Source organism: Cibotium barometz, chromosome 39, assembly GCF_041138505.1.
Source record: "Cibotium barometz isolate CiBa-2024 chromosome 39, ASM4113850v1, whole genome shotgun sequence".
Classification (NCBI taxonomy): domain Eukaryota; kingdom Viridiplantae; phylum Streptophyta; class Polypodiopsida; order Cyatheales; family Cibotiaceae; genus Cibotium; species Cibotium barometz.
The window spans coordinates 43,360,537-43,386,437 of NC_141084.1; the positions used below are offsets into that span (position 1 = coordinate 43,360,537).

The following is a 25,901-nucleotide window of genomic DNA, read 5'->3' on the forward strand; positions in this document are numbered from 1 at the left end:
GAGCAAGAGGCTCAAGACTGTCCATTGCTAGCAGATCAAATACAGCAGTAGGACATCGAAAGGATGCCGCTCTTGCTGAGTATATAGGACGTTTGAATCGTGAAAAGGTACATACAATTGACAACAATAGTCTGAATTGAATGATATGAGTTGGATCATGATAAATATAAGTTTGGTCATAATATTTCATAAAGCGCACAAATGACAACGCAAAGCTTCCTTTATTTGCATTCAAAGTCCTTTCTCGGTTCTGTGGTGGCTATGAAGTGCCACTTAATGCCGAGAAAGTGATCATGGTGGAGAAGCAGTTTGCTTTGAGAGTGTTTGGCCAGGGCTATGGATGCCAAGCTCTTAGAAGCCCCTAATACCTGTCATATGTAGCTCAGGCTATCGCAGCAGGAATTCAAGATGTAGACTCCCTGCATCCCTATGGTAAAAGATATCTAATGAGGAGTCAGAAAACCAGGCCTGCTCCAGAAATGTTGCCTTCAAAAGAGGAAGTGCCAAGAATAGACCTCCCGGCAGAAGATGATGCAGAAGATGATGGTGAAGAAGGAAGGCCATCGAAGAAGATCAGACCCAGCTCATCAAGCCCACCTGCTTTAAACCCTGAGTCTTGACTGACGCCACATGGAGTGGCGCTCATTTGCATTTGACTCGTCCCAGGCGCGTTGTCGCTTTTATTGATTAAGTAATTGTATAGCACGTGTTATAGATGAGCACTTTACTTTTTCTTTCTGTTGTGCTCTATGTATCAATCTCCTGTAAGTCCATTGATGTAATTCTAAAAGACTATTGGCTCTATTCTTTCCTCCACCGTGTCTTGTGTGCTTAAAATAACCTGTTCTAGCCATATAGTGTGACTTCTCCATGCCTTGAGTGGTCCATATTGACATGACCTCCATGCAAGCCAATGTCTGATAGCACCCCTTCTATTACTTTGATTGCTTTTAAAGACTCCATTTGAGTCTTTAACATCCACACAAAGCATATATATAGATAAACTAACTTTTCTATAATTCTACACAGTGCATGCAAAGTGCATATATGTACTCTCGAAAGAGGAATATCAAGCACTGGTTTGAAATCTCCATCTTTTAAATGTCTATCTGGAGCTCTATTCCATTGCGCACGATCTAAAGACTTGGCAGTTGACATGCAATATAGACATGGGCTTTTTGCATTTTCACCTTTGCTTATGGTATACATACATTTGAGAGTCTTCAAATCACCTGCCATGTGCCATTCGACTGTATAGTCACCGAATCCATCCACATGAAGTATTCTTCCATTTCTTTCCTCACTTATCAGGCATGGAATTGTAGTTTGATGAAACACCCAGTACAGTATTTCAAAGTCTTTATCTACCTGTGTCATATCAGGAAACTCATGTTTTATAAAGACTTCAAGTTTAATTTAATATATTGCATGACACAAAATATACCTGAAAAGATCCAAGTGGCAATACATTATTCTCTGATTGGACACTAAAATATCTTGTATCATCTTTTGAAATTGAGGGGTTTAAGGCCCGATTCATAAGAGTGATAGTAACCCTCTCCATTTTCCTGTTCTTTAAAATCTCGCATTCATCCAATTTTAAAACAAATTTCAGAACTCCGCCACATTCTTGTTGACTGATCTCAAAGAAGTGAACTGCGTACCGTTGCAAAGCTTCAAGGTCAAAGAAGATGTTATTGTGTTGGTTAAATACTATCTCTCTATCTTTAGTAACATAAGTTGCTTCAATATGAAATGGTAAACCAAGCTTCTCAAACACTTTTGAGTTTACGTGTTGGCGTGCAGACTTTACTTGCATGGGTTTTGGTAGTAATGAGCCTTTATGCTTTCTATTTTGAAATTTTTCTGCTAGTGCTTTAAATAGCATACTGTAACCTTTCTGAGAGATGCTAGTCTCATCAAGTATTGCTTGGACCTGAGTTGCATCCAGCTGGTTCTTGTTCATGAAGAGGGAGACATGCTTCTCATTTATTTTTTGAAACTTCTTTTGATGCAGCATCTCTTTTAATATTTTTTTTGGCAACAAATGACTATAATGCATTCTAGCTTCAGATTGTACCTTGGTATCAAGATGAAGTAAAGATCTAAAAACAAACATCAAATGTCCAGTTTCAACCAATCTTCCAAATTAATGAAGGAAAACATATAAGAAACAAGAGCTCACATTACCTCACGGCATTTACTCGCTTCTTCATGCCTCCACTTCCAACCTTCATTTTCTCTATATTGCAAAGTCGCCTTTTTCTTTTACGTAGCCCTAGTGATGTGTCCTTAGTCCTCAAAGCATCAATCTTCTTCTCCAAGTCTTCAATTGTTTCTTTGTTTGTCATAAGCTTTTGTGCATACAACCCATTCAAGTTTTTGATTTCGATATTTTCCTTATAAAGAAAATCCCTCTGATGTTCTGCAAACATTGCTTTCATCTAGCCCAACAAACCGTGTCTACCATCACCTGTGAAATGAAGCAAGTTAGTAATTCTGGAAAATGGAGGAGGGGCATCAGTTATTGGATCCTTGGGATACATTAATCCATCGGTCCACAAGTCCAAATGACGCTCTGCATTGTTTCTTCTTAGTTCTTTTTCCTCATTAGTTACAAAAAATGGCTTGTTTCGCTTCTGTAATGGTTCGTACTCAGACTGTACGTCCACATGAAGGTAGTAAGTATCATAAGTTCTACGTACAACATTCCTACTACTATTACTCCCCAAATTAGGATTAATTTTCTCATTTGCAAAGCTTGTGTTTTCTGTCGTCATTAGTTAGTGTAGAGAGGTTTAATCACTTTCGGGATGTTAGAGAGGAATTAGTTAGTTAAAACATGTCTTCATGTCTTCAGTTTCTAAACCCCCACGAGCGGGATGATTCAAACTTTTCAAATCTTTCAAATCTATACATAACTACCTCAAATCTGTGATATCTTACAAGTCTGACATGTTTTACGTGCATCCAAAAGAAAATGCCGCCATATGATGAACCCTCATAAAAGGAAGTAGTATTTTATTCATATTGTAATGGATGAAAACTATTTTTTTTAAACTATGAAAATAAGCCAAATTACAAATTTGAACCTTTTATTTTCTCTCTCTAAGCTGACATGGAACTTCTTAGAGGGCCCAAAAATGAGTCCATATTTCTCCTAATGTTTCTCCCGTTAGGTTTTCTGGACCATGTAGCAACCTGTCACCTTTTCCTTGATGCAATCTGGTGCATCTACAAGCTTAAGGAAATTAGTTTTTCCCTTGATTGAAGGTCCAACCCTCATTTTTTGTCCTTTTGTTTTACCCTGTTTTGTTCTTCTCTCAGGTTTGCGTTGATTTGTTTGTGGCTTAGATAGTGTTACCTCTCTTCCTCCACGAAGTTTTAACATTATTGGCTCGTATGTTTCATTCCAATCTTCAAACTCATCGAAAGCATCGTAGAACTCTTGCTCTCTAGGCTCCTCATCTCGCTCACTTAGATCATTAATTGAGACTTCTTCTTGGAGTCCTATTTTGTTCAATACTGTGCAGATTTCATGAATCTCACCTTCGTCCTCAGATTTCAAAGAGATTTTTTGAAATTCATATTCTTCCCATGAAGTGGTTTCTTGTATGACTCCAACCATTGTTATTGGTATTATGTCATAGCCTTCCTCATCGCAGAATATAGTAGGTGTTGCTGCACCCACACTAGCATCTATCGTGGCTAACACATCTCTCCAAGCTGAGGGATCTAACATGGCTTCACGGAATGGCTCAGGAATATAGTCATCATCATTTTGGTTTTTGTCTTGTTTGCCTTGTTTCCCATCTAGGATTTCATTATCAGATGCCCCACACATCCATATCCTTGTGTGTGAGTTTGCCCATGATGGAACTGACAACTTTTGTGTGTTTGTGGCTGAATCAAAGTCTTCTACTGGAGTCCTTGCCACGTCTCTATATGAATGATCATAGAGATTGATGCGAGTCACAGCCTTTGGTTGCCTTAAATAGATATAGTTAAAGCCCCAATCTTGTATCATCTTAAGTTGACGCGGCCACCTTATTTTGGTTCTGTTGTTGTGTTGGTTTGTTTAGTTTTTGTTTCATTTGCTCTTCCAAGGCTTGAGTTGTCTCAATGATTCTCCCTAGCTTGGGCTCTTGTGATAACCTTAATAGGCACTGTCCTTTCTGCCTTCTGAGGTGCTTGGCGAGCTCGTAGACGGCATTGCCTCTACATAATTAAGCGTAGCCTTTCCTTTACTTGCAGGATTAGAAGGACAATCTTGCAGTAAATGCTTGATTCCATAATCTACGCAATATCTTGTTAGATATAACACTAGATTTGTGTTTCCTGGTTTCTCTCCTTTAGGATTAGGACACTCTCGCACCCAATGGTCTCCTCCACATCCAAAACATGGACCGGGTGGTGCCCCTGTTGGTGATGGTTTGTAGGGTCTTGGTACTGGACCTGGTCCCATATTCCTAGCTCCCCCATTTGCTATGAACCATAAAGTATTATGATCCATTTGGTAGCTTCCTTCAGGTACCACATTAGACGATTCCCCAGAACTTAAGACTGACGTCATATTTCCTAGCAAATAGTCTACTTCTTCTTCATAGTAGGGGTGTACAGGAACCAATGCTCCCTCATGTATACCCTCGTCTGTTTGAACTAATCTTATGGCTGCTGCTCTTGGCAAGGGAGGTTGAGTTCCCAAAACCGGTTGTGCTCGTTCATTGCCCTGGTTTGCGTAGTTTGGGTTTGTCACTCTTTGGTAGAATGGTTGCTGTCTTGGTGGCCATGTTGCCAATTGAGCATTGTTTTGCTCCCTAAGATATCTCAATCTATGATAACAATTGACACAGTCTCATGGTTGGTCCACTTCTGTTCAAAGTCACACCATTTGTCAGTTCTTGGCAGCTTCAGGTTAGAAGGTGTTTGCTTTATGAGACATTGAGTGGTTGGATGATCCCCTCCACATATCTCGCAACGGTATGGCCTTTGAGGTGGTCTGAAGACCTAATTCATCTTTTTCATTACCATCTCTGCTATAGCCTTAGCCTCTGCTGGATGGCACTTTTCTGTTTCAACTAAACTTCTGGCACTCAAGGCTTCAGTTCCTATGATTGGTTTATTTTCCCCATAGACGTCACAGTTATCATCTAGATCTATAGCATCATAGATACATTCGTCTTCTTGCTATAAAGAGATCCGCATGCAGAGACTTGTTAGATAGCCCTTCTAAGAAGATAGAGACTATCTTTTCAGGTCCTGGCTTCTCTCTTTTTGGACATCTTGAGATATATTGTCTCAATCTATTGGCACAATCCCTGACTGTTTCTTTTTCTTTTTGTTTGAAGTCATAAATTAGCGTACTAATGCTATGCTTGATTCTAGTTTTTGTAAATGCGCCTACGAAATCCTTTTCAAGAGCCATGAAGTCTTTGTAGGTTTGAGGTTCTAGGGTTTGAAACCATGACAAGGCCTTTCCTTCCAACGTTAACTCGAATCCTTCCACCAAAATGTGTAAATCATAGACTTCTTCTGCGCTTGCCATTTGTTTGAATGACGCTAAATGGTCATAAGGATCCGCGGACCCACTATACTCTTTAACCCATTTTTGGAAATGAGACGGTCTTGTTTTACTATGAGCCAACTCCCCAAAAGATTTCCCTGGTTTATATCCTGTGGATACTAATGGTGTTGTTGTTTTTGTCAGTGGTCTTGTTAGCCCTGTTCCAGTTGGATGACCACTCGTGGCATACATGCTTGTTGCTATCGGCCTGAAGCCTGAATTTGGCATTGTTACCCTTGGTGTTTTCCTTCCGTGCCCTCGTGATGCATCTGGGACAACAAATTCATCCACAAATGACACTCTAGCCCCACTCAGTGGTAATGGTGGTGTACTTGGAATGGGTCGTACTTCCGGAATTGGAGGGATATAATTTGACTCACTAGTCTCCCCTGTTCCTATGGGAAAAATAGGCCATCCTTGGAAGGTCATTTTTCTCACTTCGTTATGACGTATCAGACTCTATTCTTGCCCAAACTTATCCAAGAAGGTGACATTGTTTGGCAGTCCCTCTATCTCTTGGAAAAACACATACATCGTCTTCTCGTTAGTAGGTAAGTTCCTTTCGTAGTAGTAATATTCAACTCCCGCGTCCTCTCTTTTATACAAGGCTTTTGTCGGGTCATCTGTTAAGACCTTTTGAGTCCAAACAGAATTGATACACCTCATATTTGGTTTATTAGGTAGTACTGGAGGATTTTCAGCTACTACTGGAGCTTCCTTTGTCACTTTTTGTCCTAACTTATCTACCTCATCCGGATCTTCAATGATGAGATATCATATTCCATCCCTCCCCATATGTCGGTCTTCTTGATAGTTAACCCAAGGTGCTAGATCAAATTTTGAATGGTGATCCTCTACCTTGACTGCAAACTTGCCACTATAATCTTTGTAGAATTTAGCGCCATGTTCATTGTCTCTTTGGTACCTTAGTCACTATCGTAGTTTAAGCCATAATCTATAGTTTCAAAGGGATTGGTTGAGAAGGACGCCATACTCGAATCTGTGTCCGTGTTGTAGGCTATCGTTTCTATTGTCTCACTCACCTGGGTTTGTGTCCGTGCTGTGCTCTCTTGTGTGGAAACTTTACTTTGTTCGTCAATTACGCTCAAATTTCCTGACCTATAGTACGCTCCTGATCTAAGGTGCATATGGCTATATTTGGTCACACTAGAGCTTTACAAATTACAAATGAGCAATAACCTGGCTAAGCGTATCCAAGCCTTCACTCCGACTCCGTCAGCTCTTGCATCAATTCCAATTTTCTGTGAAAAGAATGCCAGAAATTTGTGTCAAATTGATTAAATGATGAGCTAATGAGATTCTGACTTTACAAGAGTGATTAGAAGGCTTGCTCTAAGAACTTTGAAAGTCAGTTTGCCTCATTCTGACACTCCTAGGGACACGTGTGTCCCATCAAAAGTGCTAATTGTGTACTTTTGAGTCGACAGTTGTGTTCCCCTATGTGTATGCAACATGAGGCTTATTTTGAAATAATTTTTGGAATTTTTTTGTACCCTTTTCCGTCAATATCCTGTACAATTTTGAACTGCAGCTACTACCAGCTAGATTTGTTCAATTGCTACCAAACTTGATGTGTGCTTTAATTAAGCATGAAAAACAACTTTGGCTTTGTCACATATGCAAAATTGTCAGCAGAAGGTCTCTTTTGCTGGGACACGCGTGTCCCATGAAATTGCAGATTTTTGAGTTTTGAAAATTTCTGACTAATGCCCTTACCTCTAGTAGCACATTGCTTCTTTCAAAATCAGATTTGGATATGCATTGCTGTTTCAAATAAAATGGACAAGTTGCAAAAATTCCTGCTGCATGTTTTTCGTATTTTTCCCTTTTTTGGTCAAATGGTGTCAAAATGGTTTGCAAGTTGAAAATTTATGCAAAATAGGTGATGTACAGGTCCTAGGCTACTTGCATGCTACCCTGGATGTCAAAAATAAGGACTTTGATGGGACACGCGTGTCCCATCCATTCTCTGTAGAAAAATGATTTTTCAATTTTGAAGTTGTGCAGGTTGTAGGGCTTGCTTTTCTCTCTCTAATGATATCTTGAACCCCAAAAATGGACTAGTTTTGCCCTTTCAAAACTCTATTCTAGCATTATGGTCAAAAACATGTCATGAGCACATTTGGGCACGTAACGGAAGGGATTTGTGATGTCTTACTTACCCTAATCCTAGCACACATATGTACACATCTAATGCAAGCTAATAACTATGTTACACATCTATCTAAGCATCAAATGACACTAATCTACAACCAAATAAGATGCTCCAAAGAGCTCACAAAAGCCTAAATCCTAAATAATATTCATATGGTCATCACTTGAGATGGACATAAGTGTCCCACACTCATACCATAACCAAGCAACTCTACCTATTCCTAAATGTAAGTCTCCAGTGATCCCCGTTCCTTGGCCACCTACGAAGGCCTTGGAATCTCCGACTCCAATCCTCCACTAATCTAAATGGATGAAAGTGATGAGATGATACCCATATATCACGCTAGCTCTAGAGTCACCAATGACTACTCTAACCTAAGTCTCGGCTCCCCGACAGTGGTGCTAATGTTAGCGGGCCGCCATGACGGACGTTCCTAAGTATAGCTTTCAAGGCACTAACATAAAATCAATGCTAGGGAGCGACCCGATTAGTGCATAGTGGCTATGAGGGTGTGTCAAACCCACGGCAATCACTAGTGCTCACGAAGTGGAAGACTACTTGCTTCTACATGTATACACACACATTCATGTAAGGAAGGACATCCTATGGCTAACCCACTCAATGTATCATGCAACTAGGAGAAGGGAAACGCCTAATGGCTTATGGGCACACCTATGGAGCTAAGCAATGATTAATGGCTAATCAAGAAGCTTAATACACACATTCAAGAAGAGGGAATGGGCATAAATCCCAACCATACTCTTCACTAATGTTGAAATTAGAACTTCAAGACTCAAGAGCAACCTAATGCTACACCATTCATTAACTTAAACATAAAGGAAACCTTCTTAATCAAGAATTAATCACACATTAAGCACACTTTGACCTAGAGCTTACACATACCTTACTTCATTGGATCTCCACCAAAAACAATAAAATGACAATGGAAAGAGAGACAATAAACAAGATAGAATCCATGCCTTGCATTAGAATGGAGGAAATATACATGAATCGCGCGTAGGAAGCGTCGCAAGTAATCACCTCTTCTCTTCTTAAGAACTCCTCTAAAACTAGCTTAAGTGGGTTATCAAAAACATCCCTAAAAACTCACTTACATTGACTATATCAAAAGATGGCTTAAGTGGGTTTTTCTAATAGGTCAAAAGTAAGGCTCTTCTAACAAATTGGAAGCCCAAGGCCCCGTAAATGATATGTATATCCATGATTACACGGGTTTCTTACAAAATTGGGCTTTTTACAAAAAGTGATTGCGGGAAATAAAATAGGAAAATTAAGGATGCCATCTTTCCCGTCTTCATCTTCTCATTGATTCTTGCAGCCTTAGTGAAGTCCGTTGACCGCCAAAACAGGGGGTGACTCTCCAATGGTTACCCCCGCTCGTGGATGCCCCTACTTATTTATGTTGGGACATTCACATGTTCAAGATCAAAGGGCTATGTAAACATCTTTATTATGGCGAGTGGTTACTCAATAGAGATTGGCTTAGAAGTTAGATGTGAATCTCCGTAAGATTGCTAACAATGTTGTTTTTTTTTATGGGCAGAGGTGCTTGAAGGTCTTTTTGTGTGTGCCTTCATGCTCTAGCCACCAACCATAAAAAATGCATGCTTTTTTGCAACATGTGAATTGGCCATAATACGAGTAAATTCTAACTTGGCTAGTTTGACTCTTTACCCGCCGGTAATGTATGCAAGGTTTTCACATTAAAACTCTAATGTAAATGGTTTTTCTAGTTTTGTAGTTGTCTTTCTAAAGACTTGAAATTTCATGGAAAATTTTAAAATTAGCTACTTTGAAAGCCGAGAAAAAGTACTCATTATCACCTATTTTATCGTGAGCAAAAAGAGACAACAAAATAGGATGAAAATAACTTTTGACAAAAACACGCTTCTCGTTATGTGCGAAATCTTTAAGTTAAAATAGTGAAAATTTTCTAACCCTTTTCATGCATGTTATTTTTTGCCTAAAATTCATAGCACTTTCATGATGGTCTTTCATGCCCAAAAGTCATAGCACTTTCTTTCTCTTTAGCCAAAAAAGCAAACCAAAATTGGCCTTTGATTTCAAAAAGAATCATCTTTTAAATAATTCACTAAATATCCTAAAACTGCAATGTAAATGCTTGGTTAACTATAGCCTAGGTGATTTATAATTTATAAACTATAGCTACTACGTCTAGCTAACTAGTATAGTTGTTGATCCACAACTGCGGGAATGAGCATATGAAAGAAGGCTAAGGGAAAAGGCCCACCATAGGTAATGACATTACGGAGTGTGATGACTCATGTAATGGTTCTTGCCCCTTATATAAGGGGATACATGTACTCTTTATGATTGTTGCTATCTTGAATACAAAGTGCTACAAGAACAATTTATAGGACAATTGTCTTTTGTCTCCAATGTACCTGTTTTAAACCTTTCTATATACTTTGTGTGTATTCTTTAACTGTGAGGTAATCCCGATCTAGGGGATGCTCATAGTATTACTCCATTAAGTGCTGAGAGAGAGAGACACACAGAGAGAGAGAGAGAGAGAGAGAGAGAGAGAGAGAGTTTGTTGTGTGCAAGTGTGTGTGTGTAGGGACCTGCAGGTAGTTTTGAGGTGAACCCAGGGGGGTCCTTGCCTCCCCAGGGTGCAACACTTGTCAATCGTGTTGGGGACTATGCTCAAGCCTCAAGAACACACTGGAGACTCATAGGGGGGCATATCACAAGGAAGATAGAATTTTAGCAGGTAACCCCTCCACAAAGCAAACTCCACTAGAAGCATAAAATAAGAAGACACCATGGAAAACTACAAGGACCAAGAACACTAGCAAAGGAATTAGGAGAAATTATCAGAGACATTCTCCCATGTGGAACCTTCTTCAGATCTATCTCTCCACTTTACTAACACCTGTCGCGCCTGACTTGGTGTCTAGTGCAAAGCTCATGCATATCCATGATCCATTGTGGCTCATGAGAGGGACACTTGGTGGCTCAATGATGTCCACTAACACACCTGTGTCAATTACATTGTCATTCTATCCAAGATGTTTATGTAAATGGCTTACATGAAAGACAAGATGAACTCGTGAGTGCTCTGGAAGAGCTAGCTTATAAGCCACTTGGCCTATACGCCTCAGTAACTCCCTGAGTAATGTGAATGGTCCACAATACCTTGATGAAAACTTAGGCACCTTTCTAGTCCTTAGACCTTCTGAATGCTCTGGAACTGTGAGGAATACCTTTTCCCCCTCTTGAAAAGATATGAGACGGCAATGCTTGTTTGCATACTTCTTGTAATGATCTTGAGCTTTCTTAACATTCTGTCGAGCAACTCACAGCATACAAAATGGTCCTTAAGAAAATCTTTCGCTTGTTAGATTTCCTCTATTGCCAACCGCACCGTAACTGGTGATCTAGGTTGATAACCATACATAAGCATAAACGGACTTTACCCTTTAGTCACATGTTTGGCACTATTATGAGCAAACTCCAATATAGGCAAGTAATCTTCCCAATTGGTTTCCTTCTTGCTAAGGTATGCTCATAGCATATCCTCTATCACTTGATTAACCCTTTCAGTCTGGCCACATGTCTATGGATGATCTCCCGTACTAAGGTTAACGTAGTGTCCATGTTTTGTAATGCAACTCTCTAAAAGTGAATGTCAAACTTTTGATCCCTATCACTTATGAATATGGTTGGAAGATAACTATAAAGTTTATAGATATGTTCTATAAATAGTCTTGCAAAGTGATTGTCAAACTTTTGATCCCTATCACTTATGATACTTTTTGGAAGACCATAAATTTTATAGATAGTTCTATAAAAAGTCTTGCTAACTTCGGTGTCTTAACCGTAGTTTTTGTGGGAATAAAATGACACATCTTAGTAAGACGGCCCACAATAACCCATATAGCATCGTGACCACTACTCGTCAGTGGTAGTCCTATGATGAAATCCATAGAGATTTTCCCACTTGCCCTGTGGACTCTCCAATGGTTGCAACAAGCCACCTGCCATGAGGCACTCTACCTTGTTGACTTAATATTTTTGGCAAACTTTGTAAGTACTCTTGAACATAATTACGGCCCCTATCCCTTTCACATAAGGACGCCCAACTAGCATGCATGGCCATCCAAGGAACCCTTGTCCTCACATCCTTATGAATATCGCCTATCGAGTGCATAAGTCTTGTATATGTCTAGTGTCTTTGTCCCTTGGTACACGTACTCTTGGAACATATCTATAAACTCTTGCAATTTTTTGGAAAATTTTGTACGTACTCTTGAACTCATTAGGGCCCCTTGCCCATTCACATAAGGATGCCCACCTATCATGCATGGCCATCTAGGGAACCCTTGTCCTCACATCCTTATAACTATCGCCTATCCAGTGCATAAGTCTTGTGTATGTCCTTGGCCATCTAGGGAACCCTTGTCCTCACATCCTTATAACTATCGCCTATCCAGTGCATAAGTCTTGTGTATGTCTGGGTGTTGGCTGCTTGGACTATAGTGACACTCATATAAAATATGGCACCTGGTGTCTTTGTCCCTTGGTACACGTACTCTTCCCATGTGGAGTAAGTACCAATCATATAGAAAATGTTTCTATCAAAATAGCTCATCCTCAATGAGGGTAGAGTTGAGTTTTGACATTTAGTGAGGGCTCTCTTCTTAAAACTTTATTCCACACTTTCTTATAATACTCATGATGTGCACACTTATTATGTAATGACTCCAAGAATTCACTCTTTATTTTTGTGAAAGCAAGTGAATTAATTTGAGGCATCCGGTTTAGTGCATCCGCTACTTCGTTATACCATTTTTCTACGATACGTTAGCTTGCAGTCATAATCTTGAAGGGTCTCTGCCCACTTGGCCTTTCTACCCTTCAAGTCCGTTTGAGTAGCAAACTATATTATGATATTATGGTAAAGAACACCTCAAACTCGGCACCATAATGCCACCTTTTCTTTAAAGCATAGATGATGGCATAGTTCTAGTTTCTTGCTTTCAAATGCTATTGGTTTTTCCTCTTGGAAAATTAATGCATCAATAGCTTTATCACTAGTGTCCATTCCATTTTTGACGATACCTTAGCTTGCAGTCATAGACTTGAAGGGTCTCTGCCCACTTGGCCTTCCCACCCTTCAAGTTCGTTTGAGTAGCAAACTATATTATGCTCTTATGGTAAAGACTACCTCAAACTCGGCACCATAATGCCACCTTTTCTTTAAAGCATAGATAATGGCATAGTTCTAGTTTCTTGCTTTCAAATGCTATTGGTTTTCCCTCTTGGAAAATTAATGCATCAATAGCTTTATCACTAGTGTCCATCTCAACCACATACAGTTTGAGGGGATCAACAACTGCTAATATAGGAGCAGTTGTCAAAGCTACCTTTAGCTTCTTAAAGCATTGTTCTCGCGCTTCTCCCCATTGGAATGTTTTACCTTGAGCTTTCAATTGATCCCTCATAGGAACAATTTTCTTCACATAGTCACATAGAAACTTCCTATAGAAGCCTTCTATGCCCAAGAAGATTTCAAGCCTCACCTACCATCGTGCTATCATAGGATGAGGCCATCTCAAGATTGCATTGACCTTGTCGGTGTCCATCTTGACACCTAAATAAGAGATCACATGACCAAAGCAAAGGATCTTTGTATTAAAGAAAGCTCACTTGCTTTACTTATGCAGTGCATGAGCTCGTTGCTTTTTAAACACTAATCGTAAGTGTTCTAGATGCTCGGCTTTAGTCTTAATGGGGTGATCGCATTAAGACCACAATAGTCTATGCACATGCGAATAGTAGAATCCTTCTTATTTAATATTGAGAACTGATGGAGGGTACATCACCATCCATTACAAGGGCACTTTGTCCTTGGAGTTGCATATTATAGGTACACCACACACATATATGTGCAGTCCTTAAAATTGAACTTATTAGCTCTTAGCTCTTAGCGCTCACCTCTTAGCTCTTAGTCGCTTAGCTCATATCTATAATTTAGAGAGAAGTAATTTGATCATATCATGAGTCTTACTCAAGATTGAACTATCAAAACATGAATAGAAATCAATTAGAAAGAATAATTGATTGAGGCCTTTGCTCGTAGACATGTGAGAGTGGCGTGTGGAACTCCCCAAATTTCATGATACTCTCTTCATACATACTACATGAAATATAAATCAAATGCTTATGGAATTGTGGCCATCTAAGCAAACAAAAGGAAGATGATAAGTGCTTTAGAACATCTTCATATTGCACAATCGTGTTGTGAAATTGAACAAAATTTAGCCAACGTTGTTGAGAACTTAAAGAAAGCATAGACAAATACATGTCTATTGAAAGCCCAAGAACCTTCCTAGCAAAAATTTGAGACTAGAGCCGCTCTTGCAACCCTATTTGCATCCCCATTGGGCGCTCCTTGGTCGTACCAATGTCCTGATAGCATGGATTATCATTTATGCTCATAGAAGAAACTAAATTCATTGCCATAGTCAAACCAAGATTTACTATGTGCTTGTCTTAAGTGTGGACAATTATGCAAACGTAGCATATAAAACCAACAAGTACATGCACACATTCTTAATGTATGAAGTAAAAGTAAAGATAACCCTTCAAAAGCACATAATCCTCGTAGATTAGTAAATCCTTACAATTTCAAACAGGTTATCATAAATAACATAAAATATTTCCAAACTTTATTCAGAAAACATAAACCATGAACGTGGATCATGATTTTCATTATGTGCCTTCTTGCACAAAAGATACATTTGTAAAGGATATGTGCTCGTAGCATGATAAAAAGTTGTCTACCATGTGGGCTCATAGAAGATTAGTAAATCCTTTGAAAGTCATGGCCTTAATGGTACCTTGTACCTTTTTGCACACTCGAAAAAGAGCTTGTGTGGTCTAAAAATGAGCCCGTGGCTCTCTTTATATATAGAACCACACAAAGCCTTCACAAAAAAGGTCATGTGACATATACTTATATAGCACAAGAAAGAAACTCAATTGAGTTATAGGAATGAACAATGGCCCTTGGCCAAGCTTATAAAGATTCAAAAAGCCAAAACCGTGTGTTTGATACTTGTACCAAAACACTTACTTGTAAGTGAATATAAACCAATGGCTCTTGTCCTGTAGAAAGAATGTAACAAAGGTACTTGGCTTTTTCTGTAATGCCAAAAGCAGTAACAAATAAAAGCACTTTGATTTTTGTTAATGCCCAACAAGCAGTAAAAAATAGAAGCACTTTGCTTTTGCCTTAACCATCTCTAAAAAAACAAAGGGTGTTACAAACAAAACCTATTTTGTTAATGTTAAAAAACAAACAGCCCTGGCCATCTTTAAATAATGCCAAAAAAAGCACTTTGCTTTGATGTGGGAACAAAGCACAAGTTAAAACTACTTGTGCTTTTTGTTTTAAATTTTTGTTCTAAAAATAAAAAACACAGGTTCGTAAAAATTAAGGTTTGCTTTTATAAAAATGTTGGGCCACGTTGCCGCCATGGGAGCCTTGTGCCCCTTGCACCCATCAATTACCGCAATGGAGCCTTGCGCCGCCCTCCTCCAAGCTTACTTGGCATAGCTTCCCATGGATTGAAAGAGAAGGAGACATAACGTTGGTGACTTTTTGTTGGCGTGGAAGGAGATGTTGATGAAGAGATGGAGATGGGTCTTGACCCCTTCGCGATTGTGTAGCATGTCCCCCATGGAAGCAATGTACTACACTTTGATACCAATGTAAGGAACCCAGAAGTGATCCATGCGATCAACCACCCAATCATTATTATATATAGGCCCCTGATCCCCTACCTCCTAGCTATATATAAAACCCCTTAACTACATGGATAGGGCCTTGCCCTCGGACCTGTCTCCTCCTATTCCTCTGGTCATGACCCTTTTTCTTGCTCTTCAAGCCCCTCTTGTCTTATATTGGTTGGGTCCGCATCCTTCCTTTACTGCTAGGACACCCTCTCCTCCTATTGTTGAGCATCTTTTAGGTTGTTTGTTTGCTCAAGGTTTCCCTTTTTTCTCTGGTTTCTATGGGCTGCTATTGATTCCCTTCTTGTTCTTTGTGTTCATTAGTCTTGCTCTGCTCTTGGGTGTTGGTTTCACGCGATCCGTGATCTCTATTGATCCATCTTCTTTTCTTTATTTCTCCCATGTCCAATACATCCACGAGGTCCTTACCTATATGTCAATGGTGACATTTGTCCTGCTTGAGCTTTGGGTTTCTTCCTCATTTTGTGCTCCTCTTATTTGTTTGTGAGTCAAAAATGTTTCCATTTTCATCCTTACTTTGTGTTGCTCATGCCATTCGTTTCTTGGGATCTTTTGGTACTCGTTTCCTGAATGAAGTAATGGAGGAACTAACCAAGAAGCAGTTGATAATCCACAAGAAATCATCAGTATACCATCCTTAGTGAAATGGGAAAGTAGAATCAACTAATAAAATATTAGTAAAGATGCCAAAAAAGATTATGCAGACAAACAAAAAGGATTGGGACAAAAAATTAGATAGTGCATTAGGGAAGGTTGAGGTCTATAGGGGGCCTATAAGCCACCATATTATCTTTTTAATTAATTTTGCTTAAGCACCTAATCCAACTTTGACTAGGCCTGAAAAGTGGCTCTTTAATGTGATGATTTCATGATTTTCTAATTTTCAAAAATTAAAAGAGCTTGGGGAAAAATGGGGGAGGTTTTTGGCTGCCCCAAATTTAAAATGGTTGAAAAGTGTTCCCCCTCTTTTTCCTCTCTTTTTGTTGACTCACACTCTCTCTCTAAAGCACCCCCTCTCTCTTTAGAATCCTAATCCTCTCTCTCTCACACACTTTCTTCTCTCTCTCTCTCTCTCTCTCTCTCTCTCACACACACACACACACACACACACTTTCCTCTCTCTCTCCCTCTCTCTCTCTCTCTCTCTCTCTCTCTCTCACACACACACACACACACACACACATTGAGCTATAGATCTGCAGCTTCCATGGCCTCCTCTTCTCTCTCTCTCTCTCTCTCTCTCTCTCTCACACACACACACACACTGCAGCTTCCATGGCCTCCTCTTCTCTCTCTCTCTCTCTCTCTCTCTCTCTCTCTCTCTCACACACACACACACACACACACACACACATCGAGCTATACATCTGCAGCTTCCATGGCCTCCTCTTCTCTTTCTTTCACTCTCTCTATCTCTTTCTCTCTCTCTCCCACATTGTGATGCAGATCTCCCTGTATTAGCTTCCATGGCCTCCTCTTCTCTTCCTTTATCTCTCTCTCTCTCTCTCTCTCTCTCTCTCTCTCTCTCTCTCTACATTGTGATGTAGAAGGTCCTCCATCACACCCTAGCCTAACCTCATTCTTTCTCTTACTTTGTGGTTTGTATATTCTCTTCCTTTCTCTTCTCTCTCCCTCCTCTATACTTTGTTGTAGAAGGTCATCCATTAATCCTCATTCCTTCTACTTCATTGTGGGGAAATGTCACTTGAAGACATGTCGAACAAACCACCAAAGTTTAGATTACATGTGGATATAAAGCGGGAGTACACAACATTCCGTAGCTCACGATCCAAAGAGGAGACAAATGTGGTTGTGCAAACTCTTCGATCACAAGGACAAAAACTCATTAACACCTGGATAGATGGTTTCATATACCCAATTGATCCAATCACTAATGCTCCACTGAGATTTTGCAATGTTACCATATTTTTGAGATTTCTAGGTAATAGAGCTAATGGCCTCTTAGGGTATTGTAGAAGACTTTATGTTGGTGCTATTCAAGAGTCATATAGAAGATCTCATTTTGAAGGCCTTTGGTATGGGTTGCAACAAAAACACAAGGAGGAGGTTGAAAGGTTTCAGAACTGGGTTCTAGAGCTAGTGAGACTAAGAGAAGAGTTGTTGATGAAGAAGGCTTTGGATACTATAAACTGCTATGATTAAGATTGTAAAATATGTGATGCTGCAAAGCAAGATGAACAAAATGTTCGGCGGCACCTTGCAAGCCTAAAGAAGCTACCCATGGGCTTTTGGCAAAGGATAAGAAAATGCCAATCTTTGGAAAACTTAGTAGCATTTAGTGGAGCAAGAAAGTGACAGTTGCGAGCAACAAGGTAACTTCTCTTCCATCCCATCATTGCTTTGCTTGTGTATGTGAAGAAAATATATAAAGCACTATTTATTCCACTTAATTTGCTATGACTTTTGCTACAATGGAAAACACTACTCGAGCAAGGAGGTATGCCCAGAGACAAGAAAGGACAGCTTCAAGAGAACATCACAGGAGTGATGATGAGAACAACCAATTTTCCACTTCTGAAGAAGCATCCTCCAACTCTATTTCAGATGCCTCTAGAGCATCACATCATTCTAGAGCCTCACACTAGTCTAGAGCCTCCAACCATTCTAGACATAGTCATTCAAAGCAGACCAGTTGTTGCAAGAGTCATCGCCATTCTTCCAAGTCAAAATATCAAAATTTCAGTGAAAATACATTTCCCACATTCAAAGGCAAGAAAGTGGACCTCGATGTTCATATTCAAGATTTTGAAGACTAATCAAAATGGAAAGAAATGGATTCGCAAGAATTCATTGATTATTTTCCAATGCCTTCAAATTACCTTCACCTTCTTCTTCTTCGTTGTCTCCACTTTTAGGTAGAGCTTCATCTTCTTCCATAGGGACCACTTCCCTCTCGTCGATGGGTCTTTCTTCTTCTTTGTTGGAGGTAGCTACAACATCAAATGTTTGACGACCTCCTTGATGCATTCTCTCTCAACCTCCACTTGTGGCAGTAAGAAAACTTCACTAGTGCTGCGAGGTGATGAAGCTAGAGGAGTCCTTTGCATTTGAAACCTCCAAACCATGCATGGATGAGCTTCCACAAAATGATCTAGCATGCCTAGTGAATACATGATTTTCCTATGCTTCACACGAGCTAATTGGAAAACTTCTTGGAAAGAGCTAGGAAAACTAGACTGCACTTTATACTGTAGGGTGTGGAAAAGACCATTGATAAAATCCTCCTTAATAAACATGTCAGGCATATATTGACCATTATCACATTGTGCATCTAGTTGATTTAGGATTTCTATAAATTGAGCTTCATAAGAGAGAAACCCAGTCAGTGCGTCTTGTCGAAGTAGCTGTAGCTTCTTCCAAAAACTTCTACAGGGCTGTCTTTCTTTCCAAATTCCAAAGAGAAGGCATGGAGTAGAGTCTTCAAATCCTTTGAAAACATTGATTGCCAGGTTTTTTTACCAAGCTCGGAAAGACTTTAAGCCTTTCGTCCTCTCAATCTAATGTGGGCTAGCTCCAAGGAATCAAGAAAATCATTAGCACTTTCACCATCCCTTCGATAAAATATGGGGAAACCACCTGCCATCTTAGAGTTATTAGATTAGCATAATATGCAAAAGATTTGATGCACAGAAAATGCCAGCTAGATTAGAGTAAGATGTAAATAACGATATTACATGATGTTTCACAATTAATTAAAGGAAGGATGAAGGGATGGGGCGAAGCCTAAATTTCAGACATAGCTTGTGTGCCAAATAAAGAGACGAGACGCTATTGGAAGAAAATCTTTTGGCTTATGTGCAATTGGATTTGGATACCATGCTGGGGATTCGGATTTTGAAAGATAGGTGGTGGAATCTGGTTCATGACTGAGAATAATTGCTAACAACAAGCAAGGCTAAAGTAATGAAAACCAAGCTATTTTTATCTTTTTAATGGCTAGAGTGAAAATATGCATCAAATTTATAAACTGAAGGCTTTGAAGGATGCTCCCCAGTGGGGGCACTGCTTATGAGAGGGGAAAAATTGGGCGGGGTTGCCTCTACACCCCGGACAACTTCCGGACTCACAAAGACCACTAGAGGAAAGGGCCTCTCTAACGGCCAAGGTTTAGGAGGGGGGCACCACCTAGCCAAATCGGCGGGCTAGGACAACGTGAAAATAGAAGAGCATGCGAAGGGAAACACAAAACAAAAGCTTGAAATGATAAAATTTGTTATAGCATGGACAAAGATGGGGTGGACAAGCCAATGATGAATATTTAGGCGGCCTTGCCTAAGATGCCAAGCATAGGAGAGATGTAATGAAGAAAACTAACCCCGATGGAGATCTCAAGAGACTTTATGACATGGTTTTGAATTACTTAGCTTCCCCTTGGGTTATTAATTATACAAGATTTTGTGTAGAGAGAAGGTTGCAAGGCAAGAGAGGTTAGAGAGCTTAGAGAGTGAGAATGTGAGTGATGGTGCTAGAGAAGAGATTATGTGCGAGGGTATTTTGCTAATAACTCCCAAGTTGCATAGCAAGTAACGTGCATGTGCTCTTGATTAATAACCTAGCTGTGGTAAGCAAGGGGCTGTTGCGTTGTGCCTTGGGTGCTTAAAATATATACTCATAGCTTGTGCATGCTAAGCTACCCCCCCATATGAAGAGGAAGGGACTGACATTTATACACACATGGGGGGGAGGAAAGAGGGTGCATGCATTGGTTGTGGCACCGATAGAGAGAGAGAAAGAGAGAGAGATGTATGAGATGAGGGAGAGGGGTCCCTGCTCTCGCCAGCGCAATAGAGAGAGAGGTATCTTTGATGACGAGGGTGGGGGTGCTTGTCAGTGCGCCGAGAGCAGGAGAAGCATGGGAGTGGGAAAGACCTTGAGGCTCTGGATGGGCCTTGCTGTAGGCATAAGAGAGAGAGATGCGGCTATGGCGGGGGGGCTGGTGGCCACGCGGCTGCTGGCCCTCCATTTCATTTTTAAAAAAAAAATAATTTATTAAGGGTGAGGTAGCCCCATTAAAGCGTGCTTCCCAGCCTCTATGCCCACAAAGACATCGCCCACCACAATGTTGTTTGCATCATCCCCTGCCTCGCGAGTCGCCACCTTGCCATGGATTTGTTCTGCCCGTGGCCCCACTCGTAGTGCATGCTTTGAAGATGGCATGCGTAGGTTACTGCATCTGGACCGGCTACACACTTGGAAGCTTCCATGCTTTGTTCAGTGTTCGGGAAATTTAAAAAATTGAGCTATGTTGAAATCCTCCTCTCTAATGAGTGAACCGGTTTCGAAAAAAATGAGCAATTCATATCCTCTTCATATCTACACGAGCCGGCCAAAGACCTTCTTGGGTAAAATTTGAACAAGTTTTACATACTACAAATTTATACTTTGCTAGAAAACAAGTAGAAAGATTTGCTAACCAAACTAATTGGAGACTAGTAGATGGAAAATGCTTCTCTTGAAAGCAATAACAAACCCAAAACATGAACCTTTAAAAAAATAATTTAAGTGTTGTAAATGTTTCAAGAATCATACCTTTTAACTTGAGTCACATTTGGATTCTGGAATCAACATAAGTTTAAAGCATCCACCCAAATTCCAATCCTCTAAAATCTTGAACACCGAATGCTTCTATAATTGCATGAAATATCTATAAATAATAAACAAGCAAATAGATATTCTATTCATGATAATTTCATATCAAATGAGTAAAGTTCAAAAGTAGCATGCAAGGTAATCACCTCCAAAAGCATGTCTCGCAAACAAAGAAATTTCGCCATCTCCAACCTAAGAGAGAGTAGGGGATTTGAACCCCTTCGCCATTTTACATGGCTACACCAAGCTCCCTTGGGAAAAAGAGGAGTAGTCTATCTACTCCTCTTTTTCCCTCTTCATAAAAGTGTTAGTCATGGATAATAATTGTTTCAAAAAACAATAAAAGAAATCACTATTGAACAATAAGTGAACAAATACCTTCTGAAGTAAAAAGATGTCGATGAGCCTTTGCACTCCAAATCTCAATGCATTCTAGAAGCTCTTCCTCACACAATTTTTCTGGCCCTTCAATAGCAATCTTCATAAGAGCATCAAGACTTTTAGTCTCAAGCCTATTTCGAAGGCGAGACTTGATCATGGTTCTCGCACTAAAGCCTCTTTCGCACACTGCAATGCTACAACATTGAACTAATGCAACTTGACAAAGCGTTAGTAAATTGGGATATATCGCTCTCCATGAAGCATTGCTGGCTATTGAAGAAGCAACTTCTACTAGGCTATATCGGACAAAGTCTTTTGGAGCTTGATTTTTGAAAGTTCTAAACTCTTTTTTTAACTCATCACCATCAACCAATGCTTTAAATTCAAACATACCTAGTACATGATCCTTACCATAAAATGACACTAACTTCGTAACTTCTTCGATGCCATATGCTTTCAACGGTCGCTCCAAGAGTGGATGTTGTGCAGGAACAAGGATCTTCATGTTGCTAAGTATGGAATTATCTTCAAACCTTGTTTGCAAGTTGGCAATGATAGAAGAAGAAAAAGAGGTTTGAAATTCTAAAGCTCTCTTTAAATCTTCACCATAAATATCGCGTTTTATTGACTCATCAAAGAAAACATTACCATGAAGTGATTCACGAAGAGAAAAGAGGTGACCTTTTTCGGATCCATATTCTGGCAAAATTTCAAAGCCTCCTACTCCATGTGTAAAAGCATTGCAATCGGGTTGTGGTTCTTCCATGTAGTATTGTTTGATACGATCAATCTCGTTGTCAACTAGACCATTGATTGTGGTTACATCAACATGATCTTTTTGAAACATTTTACTTAAGGAAGCCAAACCTTTGAGTATATCCGCCAAGAAAAATAAGCAATAAATAAACTCAAACTCCGCAATGTCATTGTGGAGATGAGAGTTTTTCTCTCTTACCTCAGCCAAGATAGCATCAAATGATCTACAAATAGATTTCAAAGCATTATATCGACTTAACCATCGAATATCATAAGTATGTTGTAACTTCAAAATGGGACAAGCCAAATCCTCTTGCAAATCACGTAGTGCTTCTTTGCGCTTAGAGCTCGCATTGTAAAAAGTAGCTAAACTGTTGACAAGTTTATCTATCCTTTTACAAGTGTCATTACTCTTAGCTACATTAGAGACGGAAAGTGCAGTTCTATGTGCTACACAATGAATTGATGTAAGAAAAGGATTGACATTTTTCTTTAGAAGAGTTGAAAGTCCATTTTCCTTACCTGTCATGGTGGAGCATCCATCAGATCCAAACGCAATTAGTTTGGATAGGTCCAACTTGCACTTCTTGAGTTCAGCAATCAAAGTGTCAAACAAACTTTTTGAAGTTCCATCACTCACGCGCACAATCCCATAGAAAGAGACTTTTGGTATGCACTCAGATTCTACATAAGAAAAGTAGATAACCATATGACCATGAGTGGCAATATCGGTGGATTCATCAACAAGCACCCCAAACCATGGACTCTTAGCAACTTTCTTTAACGTATCATGCATCAAATAATTAGCAATACAATAGACCATTTCCGCACAAGCTTTATCATCATTATACAAGCTTGTAGTGTATGGGACACCACAATCTTGCATGTGAGATATCAAGTGTGGGAAAAGTGCAAAGGATTCATTTCTCTTAGCTATGAAATATGCAGATTTAAACAATGTCAACAAAGCTTCATCTTTCAACTCTTTCACTTTTTTAATGCTACTTTGTATGCTTTCCTTTCCCTCCATAAAACATGCTTGCATAGCAAGCCTATGACAATCAGTACTGCAATGAGCTTTGAGATTACTCACCTTGAAGTTGATTGATCCACTCAATGAATATGCACTATGGTGATGTGGATACTTTTTACAAAACTTACAATACAACTTTGCCTCCTCCTTATTGTACTCGAGCCACTTGAAGTCTTCCAACCACTCTGCTTGGAAAAGATCTCGTCGACCTTGTCTTCTTGCCTCCTCTACCCTTTCCTCAGGAGATAGAGTAGAGAGGTCTACTTTTTCTGCAATATGAGATGACATACTTGCGAAAGTAATTTTTTCTTTATTACGTGGAGCTTTAGGATTACCTTGAACCCATTTAAGAAGGCTTCCTTGCCTCTTACTAGTCTTTACTTTCTTCTGCATGCTCTCTGGTTCGAGTTGGTATGGCGAAAAACCCAAAATCTTCAGTTGCCAGCACCCAGTACGTCTGCCTTAATTTTCTGAGAGAGTTTCAACTTTCACAGTTCACTGCTTAGACACACAATTTCACAAAGAACATCACAGTACCTCTCTCTCTCTCTCTCTCTCTTACAACTTACAAGCATGCATCGGAAGTTGGAACATATCCACAGAGAGACCTTATACTATATAGGCTTATTACCTTAATGAACTCCTCACCAAGAACTTAGAAGGAGATCGTGGCGCAGCCTGCAGGCCGTTTTCGACAACAGGCGCAATAGCAGACTCGAGAGGGGAGCCTGGAGCTATGATGGCCGAGGCAACAACAGAGTTAAGCAAGCAGAGGCGGGCTGGAGGCTGGACGCCGCTGGAGCTACGATGGCCGGTGGCTGCGTGCAAGGCAGGCCACAGAAAACATATAACAAAGTTACAAACTGGTTTCACAGACTACACTTACAGTCTACAGTTCGCCGTTCGAACTTCGCAGTTCGGCCTGGAGGTTGAAACTTGACCGCCGCTGGTTTTCGAAATTCGACGTTCGCCTTGAAAGTTGAAACAGTAACCTGAAAGTTGAGGGCTCAAGGCTCAGGCCCTCATTGCTCAAGGCTCAAGCGGCACGCCGGCAAGCCTCAGGACTCAGGAGTCAGGGAGCCTGGGACTCGGGAGTGGGAGGTCCGAGGTCGACCGTCGGAGGAAGTTGGAACTGCACAGGTGAACGGTGAGAGTCGAGACTCGAGAGTGCACTGTGCATGTGCCATGCAGGCTGCCAGAATATAGTAACGGGCCTCAAGCCTCAGGCTCAAGGGCCGCCGCGGAGTCTGCACAGTGCAGATAAGGATGCATGCAGCAGGCCAATGGCAGATAAGGATGCATGCCAATGGCCAATGGCAGTTGAGCCTTGAGGGTCGACTCGCCGAGGCTTAAGCTAGCTGCTAAAGCCTAAAATAGTAAAATGTTTGCATGGCACTGTGCACATGCAGCATAATATGTATTTTAATTTTTGACGTCCACACTGTGACCTGTCTAGAGTCCAGACTCCAGCGGCCACCCGCCCAGAGTCTGCACCATGTGGCATGACCATAATCGTAATAATCAGCCGGCCGCGGGCGCCCAATTTATTTATATTATTTATAAATTATATATTGTAAAAATTAAAATCCTTCTCCTTTTATAATGAATCGGCCATATTCCTTCTCAAAAAAAAAACGAGAAGGAAGCTTTTCCTTCTCAAATTTTTTTGAGCCGGCTCGTATTCAATTTGAGCCGGCTTTAGGCTAAGCCGAACCTATTTTTTCCCGAACACTGGCTTTGTTCCTTTATCTCATGGCTTAAATGTCACCTTCTCTGGCATGCCAGCTACTACATATATTCACCTTTAAAACGTAAGCTATCCCATCGCATTTATCTAGCTCTGCTGCCTACTCAAATGTCCAAGTCCCCACCTTGACATCTACCCATTTCTTGCAAGCACCCAAGAGGCAATGCCATGAAGGTGAAGGGCTCTATGTTGGGCTTCATGACTTCCATACTATCAAATAGTTCTTAGCCCTTGTCACCAGGCCTAGATTACTACGTAGACTCAAAAGGCAACAAAATCAAACTTCATTTGGAAGGATGCCCTCATACTCCATTTGTTCCCGAAGCATCTCAATGCTTCACCTTGTGTGTATCCTACCTTTAGTGCATTCCAAGAACATCAAGTCTAGAAGGGAGCCCCTCGTGCACACAGAGCACCACACATGGCACACATCTCGCTTGAGCATGGTTCTTGTCATTGTCATCCCGTCTGTGGACGTGACCAGCATAGTCCATCTAACAAGGTCCATCAAATGGTAGAACCCTCTTCTACACTTTGTTAAGAGGGCTTTAATTGTGGTGTTTAATTCTTTAAGTCTTGTGTTTGAGCATTGCCCTAGTGTCCCTGTGAGTCTTGTTGAGCATCCCACGTGTGTGTATCATCGATTTGAGTGTGTATGCATAGATGCCTAATCTTGTTTAGCTTTATGTTAAGCGTGATTAGTGATTAGAGATGCGTGTGTGTGACCTTATCACATAGAGCTTAGTGTAATGCATGTTTTAGCATAGATTCCATAGAGATTGACATCCTCTATGTACGCCTTCATGCCCTAATCGAGTCCCTCCCCTGCATT

General features: G+C 40.3%; 1 protein-coding gene across 1 annotated transcript; it reads right to left on the bottom strand.

Annotated features, from left to right (window-relative positions):
- Positions 1-454: 454 nt before the first annotated feature.
- LOC147616125 (uncharacterized) lies at positions 455-2,435 on the bottom strand. Its single transcript, XM_086777936.1, has 4 exons — positions 2,191-2,435; positions 1,445-2,105; positions 1,026-1,368; positions 455-597 (listed from the first exon to the last, which is right to left on the bottom strand). Exons 1-4 carry the CDS (start codon positions 2,433-2,435, stop codon positions 455-457), a joined length of 1,392 nt encoding a protein of 463 aa, XP_086634062.1.
- Positions 2,436-25,901: the final 23,466 nt, after the last annotated feature.